General features: G+C 39.4%; 1 protein-coding gene across 4 annotated transcripts in view; it reads left to right on the top strand.

Moving 5' to 3' along the window:
• Window positions 1-3,329, top strand: part of col15a1b (collagen, type XV, alpha 1b) — a 164,319-nt gene extending 160,990 nt beyond the window's left edge. For all 4 annotated transcript variants that reach the window (XM_084327947.1, XM_084327949.1, XM_084327948.1 and 1 more), the window contains one exon: window positions 648-3,329. In XM_084327947.1, coding sequence (XP_084184073.1) covers window positions 648-873 — 226 coding nt within the window. In that variant the 3' untranslated portion in view covers window positions 874-3,329. The remainder of the gene's footprint in view (window positions 1-647) is intronic.
• The last annotated feature ends 5,136 nt before the right edge of the window (window positions 3,330-8,465 follow it).

An 8,465-nucleotide genomic window follows, 5' to 3' on the forward strand; every position in this document is an offset into this window, starting at 1 on the left:
TCTTTTTCTTCCTCACTCTCCTTCAGGGATGAGACATATTATGAATTATTGTTCATAATGATTCAGAATTATTACCACATGTTATGGCATTATGGCAGTAGTGAGCGGGGTCAATCAATTTAAACCAACAATTTTCTTAACTAGCTGATGATAAAACATACATTCACTTGGCTGGTTACATTTACATTTAGTCATTAGCTGACACTTTTATCCAAATCAAAGTCAGCAGGAAGTGAACACCTCTGACAGCTAAGGGTAAGTGATAATTGTTTGTCAAACAGTGTCGAACTTGAGTGCTACACTCTTGAGTGCATAGTAGTATAGACATATTAGCACAGTAGCTAGTAATATAGGCACAGTAGATTACTTTGTAGCAAAGTGCATAATAGTAAAACACAGTACGAACATTAGTAGTATTCTTTTGTCTGTTTTTTTAGTTAGTTGGTTGGTTAGTACAACCTTTTCATGCCAAACTAATTTTCAATACTTGAATTTGAAAGAAAATCCAAAATGACTCCTGAATTCAGTCATGGTATTGAAAATGAATTGATCCACGTTAGTAGTACCCTGGGAATGTGTGTCACCACTAAATATACATTGATGGTTATGTTGTAACTCTTTCTCTTTCTCTCTCTTGCTCTCGCCAGGCCAGAGAAGCTGGTGTGGCACGGCAGCAGCACTGTGGGAATCCGTGTGACCACTAACTACTGCGAGGCCTGGAGGACTGGTGACATGGCGGTGACCGGCCAGGCCTCTCTGCTCCAGACGGGCAGACTGCTGGGCCAGCACACACGCTCCTGCTCCAACCACTACATAGTTCTGTGTATAGAGAATACGTACGTGGATAGCACGCAGCATCACAGGCGGACCTGAAGATATCAGATAGGGTAGGAACACGCCATTGCTGTCGGACAAAAACCCACGTAACTGGAAATTCAATGTTATTTTTTTTGTTATGGGGAATTTTGAAACATTCTTCATTGTTCCAAGGACATTGAAATGCACAGGTGTTTAAAAGGGGCTGTACGCACTCTGACAACGAAAACAACATTTGCAGTTACTTGGTTTTTGCCCGACAGATGCAACAAGCATACATACAGTACATACATACATACATACATGCAGGCATGCCGAAGATACAGAAAGATTGAAAGTTAAACTAAACACACACAAACACAAATGCACACAATCACACACACCACTGTGAGAAGAGAGGATGTACGCATGTAGGCATGCGGATACACATCGAACAGCACATGAGCAGGCATGCAGGCATCAACACATGATCGCATTTATAATAGTCATTTTCATAAGTTGAGCACCCCACAATTACAAACCCTCTCACATCATTCCAGTAGTCAATTCACTTTAGCCAATTCAGGACGTTTTCTTTTCTTTTAATTTGTTTCATGTGTGTGTGTTTTTTTTTCTTCTATTTTGTGTAATTTAATCTGTAAGTCTGACCTGACCTCAAATTTAGGTGGCATGTCCGTTGTAGACTTCTTTTTCAGCTGACAGAAACGCTTCTGAGCACTGGTCATGTCACTGCTTCAGAAGCGCTTCCGAGTTACTGCTTCAGAAGCACTGGTCGTGTGACCGCTTCAGAAGCGCTGGTCGTGTGACCGCTTCAGAAGCGCTTCCGAGTTACTGCTTCAGAAGCACTGGTCGTGTGACCGCTTCAGAAGTGCTGGTCGTGTGACCGCTTCAGAAGCGCTTCCGAGTGCTGGTCGTGTGACCGCTTCAGAAGCGCAGCAGTGCTCTTTTGCAAGAAGTTTAAATATGTTCAACTTGTAGCGCTTGGTGCTATGAGTACTAAAAACATGCTCAGCTCCCAGCAGTGTCTGGAACGTGCAGCAGTGCAGCGTTTTGCATTTAAATTAATGACAAAAAGAAGCCAGCGCTGAAAAGATAGGTTATCAGTGAACACGTCGCCATAATCTATAGGCAACAAGAACACCATTGACATTCCATTTATTATGACCTACATTCCATTTATTATGACCTACATTCCATTTATTATGACCTACATTCCATTTATTATGACCTACATTCCATTTATTATGACCAATGTCCCATTTTGGGTTGCCCCTCTTAGTCGATTAACCCTTTCACCAAATTGTTAACCCTTTCACTGCGACAATACAGAAGGTTAACCCTTTCACTGCCACAATACAGAAGGTTAAGCCTTTCACTGCCACACGACAAAGTAGCCCTTTCACGACCACACTACAGAAGGTTAACCTTTCACTACCACACTACAGACGGTAACCGGTCGGTAACCGGACGGTAATCTTAGTCAACACTTCCAACTTTGACTTTTTGTTGAAGAAATCCTATGACCCTATGAACCAATCAACTAAGGATTTCTTTCCTTGGGGACCTCCCTAACTCCATCCATTCATATCGATCACTAGGCATGTATCCACATCGTCGTGCAATATTGGCGGTCTCAACTTGACAACATAAACATTTTAAATGGATCCAAGTTTACTTCCTTTTGCAGGGTTTGCTAATATCAATAACTGAGAGAAAATAAACTTGGTTCCGAGTTGTTCCCTGGCAACACAATTCCAGTGAATGTCTATAGTCACTACTAATGATGTCATTGATTAACTTGGGAGACAAACAAGGACCCACAATCAACAGTTCAGTAAAAGATTTTTTTGCCTCACATATTGCAGGAAGTAGGATTGCACAGTCCGTAAAAAACATAAACCTTTATCATAATAACTTCTAAATTTGTGCCCATAGTGATGACCATTTGGATTGTTTGACCTTCTCTTTAACATAATATTTAGTTTTACAGATTCACATCCACATCAATATATGGCCAAATCTGGCTAGCTGCGTAATCCTGCTTCCAAAAATCCCCATTGGTTTATTACACAAATAACAACAGTATCTGTGTTTAGCATTAGTATTTAAGTTGAAATCAATGTTTTTATTGTTATTATTTATATGTTAACAGCACATAATCAGAAAACTAGCGACACATAGGTTCACCTTTTTTCTTTTTTTTATGTTGATGAAATTGAAACGTGTATATATGTTATTGTCCAAAAGTATTTTTTATTCTTTAGAGGTAGGTTTTATATGGTGCACACTAATTGACTAAATGTTCTACACCAAGCAATGATTGAGATGTAGCTACAGTATTCTGTCTTTAAAAATGTTTGGCCAGAGGAGTTAGAAACACAATGTATTTGTAATATTTTAACCTCACTGAAGTGGTGTAGTTTTCATAAAGTCAGATTATAAAGTTCTCTCGTTTTGATTCAAAAAAAATTTGCTTGACATTTGTTGAAAAAAAGGTGTTTGTACTCATTGACTGGTGCTCAGTGAATAAATGTCTTGTTTTTTTTAATTGACTGTTTCATTCATTTTATATTATTATTGACTATTAAGTAAGGGATAATGTATGGCTAGGAGGTCATTGTCGCAAAATAATTGACCGACACGGAGTTTAAAATACCGAGGCGCCGCGCCGAGGTGTTTTAAACGGAGTGAAGGTCAATTATTTTGCGACAATGACCGAGTAGGCTATACATTATCCCGCTTATTACATGGCTAACTTACTAACAATATACCTAATTCATTTGACAAATCGCAGTTGTTCTGTGGCTCTGTCAGCCCAAATAAAGTGATTATTATTATCGCGCGGGCAGCAGCTCTGTTCTGGCTCCGCTGTGTTCGGGCTCCGCTCGGCGCTCCGCCCCCTGTCATCGCCGGCAGCAGTGTGTGTCAGTGGGCTTGATTGCCAACAGCTGCGCTCTGCGGTCATTATTGAAAAATCTGCGGTCATTATCGAAAAATAATGACCGCAGTCGGGGGGCTGTTGACCAATCACAAGCAAGCATTTCGGCGAATGTGAAAACGCCATGTAATAAGACCTTAATAATTCCTTCAAAGGCTGGATTTACAAAAAATATTATTTGTAAAAATTTACTTGGATTTCATCTTCAGCTTGATCTTAAAATCATTCTTAACTGTGAAGCAATCTAATGAATGCAGGCGGTCACTTGCTCACTCGCAGGTACAGGTGATCAAGTGGGGCTTTGCCCAGTCAAAATCACAGACCCCACTTACAGAATACACACATTACATAGTGCAAGTGGGCATTTTAAAATATTCTAAACATTACATGAATTTAGTAATATTTTGAAATATGGACACTAGACAGCCTGGCTATCGTTGCCACGACGCAAGTCAACTATCACTTGTCTCTCAATATGCAAATCAGCCTAATGTCAAGTATTGATTAATCACACTTAATCTCTATCAGGCCAAATAACATAATCTATATTCTGTTATGTTACACATTATACACATGATTTGATTTTGTTGGATGTTTGACTTTATATATAATTCTGGATCATTTATACGATTTAAGAGTATGCAATTGAAACTTAAAAGGTCAAATCTGCCACACCGTCAAACAGCAACTGCAAGGCAAAAGAACCCTGCTTGGTATTGCACTGTGTTTAAATCATTTGTTTTGGTCTGATGTATTGCAATATTTCTTTTGCTATTAGTTAGTTGCTACTACTACTATTGCTGGCCACACCACAGACACTGTCGAGAGCTCTGGAGAAATTCACTAAACTCCACCCAAAACAAAAGTGCAATACCAAGGGGGACTCTTTTGCCTAGAGGTCACTGTTTGACGGCATAAAGTTTACAGTGCTTAGACTTGAATATGGCGATGCATACTGTGAATATTCTATGGAATTATTCTTTATTGTTCTACCATGGGATCCAAACTGTGTAAATTAACCTTACCATGGGAGTGGGACCCAGTCACATCAAAACATACTGATACTCTGTGGGACCCACCAGTCACATCAAAACATACTGATACTCTGTGGGACCCACCAGTCACATCAAAACATACTGATGCGACAACACTGATAGAAGCCTGCCCTCCAAATTATAAGTATTATCAATCGGTCAGACAAAATAGAAAAGGGGGAGGGCTTGCCGCTATTTTATCTACATCGTTTGTATGTAATGACATTGACATGGGTGAATTTACATCATTTGAATATCTTGCTATTGAGCTCAAAGCTGAACTGTCTTTGCTCATCATCACATTGTACCGGCCACCAAAATACTCATCAATATTTCTGCAGGAATTCTCAGAGCTAATCTCAGTCGGTATCCTTAGATGTGAAAGATTAATCATACATGGAGATCTGAATATTCATATGAATAAGAAGAACAACCCCAAGGCTATTGAGCTTACCAACCTACTGGACAGCTTCAAGCTAATACAACATGTAAATGAACCCACTCACCAACATGGTAACACCCTAGACTTAGTGATGAATGAATGAATGAAAACTTTATTAACAGATTGCAGAATGGGTACAATACAGTACGGCTCAATACATACAATTGTTAAGGGGATGCAGACCTGAGAAAGACGTTTGTCTTGTTTCCATCAGGGTCCCCCATTTTCAATCAAAGATGACAACAAGGCTGAACATTGATAAAGTATCGGTAATCGAATTACCTATATCTGACCATCACTGTATTCTTCAATGCTAACCTAAACTTAACAGAGACAAAAAAGGTAACCGTTGTAAAGCGAAGAGTACTAGATGACATCGCAGAAGAGAAGTTCTCAAACATCATGAGACAAACTGAACCATCCAGCCTGGACTGTTACTGCATGGTTGATAATCTCAACAACACCCTATCATATACACTGGATGCTGTCGCTCCATTAAAGGCAAAAAAAAAGTCAAGTGACTAAATCTCCCCATGGTTAAATAATAGTGTTGGTCAGACAAAGAGAATCTGTAGAGCTGCTGAACGAAAATAGAGGAAAACCAAGCTCACAGTCCACTGCAATATATATAAGGAAGCAATGACTGCCTATAACAAAGAAATACGAGTGGCAGCTAACCCTTTATTTCACCCCTCACTGATGGATGGAGCATTCTCTTTATGGGCCTCACTCGGTATTAACACACTAGGTGACCTGTATATAGATAAGTCTCATTCTCCAACGGACTTACGACAAAAAGGGCTTTCTCTTAGGGCCATTTGAGACCTTTTCGGGCAAGACATGAATATAGACAATATATTATAATATAATATTAATTATATATGTTTTATTGGGATGGTTGGTGAATCCCAAAATCGGCCCGAAAAGGTCTCAAATGGCCCTAAGAGAAAGCCCTTTTTGTCGTAAGTCCTTGGAGAATGAGACTGAGTCTTTTCAGCAATTATCAGAGAAATATTCAATCCATAGCCGACATTTCTTTTGATATCTACAGATTCGTAGCTATGTCTGTAGCATTAACCCTATATTTCCCAACCTTCCAGAGGTAACACCCATCGACTCCTTTTTAACCTCGATGTCTTCCACCAAGGGCATGATATCGACTATGTATAATCTCATTCTCTCCTTATGTCCCACCCCAATAGTACACAATATTAAAAGTAAATGGGAGGAGGATTTAGAGGAGGAGATCTCGGATGACATTTGGGTTGACATTCTACGTCTTGTTCATTCTTCTTCTATTTGTGCAAGACACGGGCTGATACAATGCAAAATTGTTCATCGAGTACACCCGACGAAAGTCAGATTAGCCGAAATGTATGAGGATATCGATCCTATATGTGATAGATGTCATTCGGCCCCAGCCACATATACTCACATGTTTTGGACATGCCCCTCCTTGCACAGGTATTGGACAAATATTTTTGAAACCATCTCGGGAAGTATTGAGACAAATCTTGAACCAAATGTATTGACAGCGCTTTTTGGATACTCTCCACCTATGTTATCACTTTCAAAGCACAAAGCACACATTGTGGCATTTACCACTCTACTGGCCAGGCGGCTGATTCTGTTTAAATGGAAGTCCGCTGCTCCCCACACTCACCTTCACTGGATTAAAGACATACTATACTTTATCAAACTAGAAAAGATAAGATGTACTCTGAGAGGTTCTTCATCTATGTTCAAGAAAATGTGGGGTTCATTCCTTGGGCTTGTGGATGATGTACAGTTCCATACTATTCCAGAATAGCAATTCTCATGCTGCTTGCTGGTATTCATCTGTGTGAACGTTAATTCAATGTGATTTATTTGATATACCGTTACACTTTTGAGACGACTGTCGTGCGACCAAGTCAGTGTTTGTTTGTCTTATTGTTTACTTTTGAATACATTTTTTTTTTCTGTTTAATGTTGTTATCTGTTCTATGTGGATAATGACAATACAATAATGCATATATGCAGACATATACTTTGATTTGTATGTCCTCAAAAAAGTATAATAAACAAAAAAGTGGGAAAAAAAAGAAATACGAGTGGAAAGAAAGGACTATTTTTCTAAGATTATCACAGAGAATGTTGGAAACTCTAGAATATTATTCTCAGCCATCGACCAGCTACTCAACACTGCCCCCACCCCTCCACAGTCATCTGCAACAAAATGTGAAGAACTAGCATTATTCTTCAATAACTAAATAACTTCAATTAGAGCCAGCATTAGTCCTGATACAAACATGGACACCATCAGCAAACCCTGCGGAAAAGTAACCATAGGAAAATGTGCTTGCATTACATCAACTGAGCTTTACAAAACTGTCATGGAATGTAACTCCTCCACTTCCTGTATTGACCCTATACCCACAGTCATGTCCTAAATATTATAAATACATCGCTTCTGACGCTATTACATCGCTATTTTCCCAGACGCATTCAAAACAGCTGTCAGACCCTTACTAAAGAAACCCAAACTAGACAGTAATGTACTAACCAACTATAGGCCAATATCCAACCTCCCATTCATCAGCAAGATACTTGAAAAAATGGTCTCAATACAAATAAACTCCTTTCTCAAAGAAAACAACATCATGGAGGAATTTCAATCAGGCTTCAGAATGCACCATAGCACTGAAACTGCTCTTACAAAAATAATTAGTGACCTCAGAATAAACTCTGATGCAAACAAAGTCTCAATTCTCGTCCTATTAGATCTAAGCGCAGCGTTTGACACGATCGAACATGATATCCTAATAAATCGTCTAGAAAAGTTAGTTGGTCTTTCTGACTATGTATTAAACTGGTTCAGAACATATATCAAAGGGAGAAAATATTACGTCAGGCTTGGAGATCATTCTTCTGAGAAACATGACACCTACTTCGGAGTTCCACAGGGGAGCTGCCTTGGTCCATTATTATTCTCACTATACATGCTGCCACTCTGAGACATCATTAGAAAACACAATGGGTCTCATTCCCCAAAATTTTCCAAAGAGTTCTCTTGGAAGACTTATCTTGGAACCTGTTGACAGAATCCGGCTATAGGGCGACAATAATGTGGTCAAGAGGCATGGTTTCTATCTTGAGCCTTAACTGGCGTGGTTTATTTATTCACATGGCAGAGCAGCAGTTCTACAGTTCTAATCTCACTGAGAGGCTGGGGGAAAGAGAAAGAATGGGAGGA

The sequence above is a fragment of the Notolepis coatsorum genome, assembly GCF_963971535.1.
Source record: "Notolepis coatsorum genome assembly, chromosome: 13".
NCBI classification, from domain to species: domain Eukaryota; kingdom Metazoa; phylum Chordata; class Actinopteri; order Aulopiformes; family Paralepididae; genus Notolepis; species Notolepis coatsorum.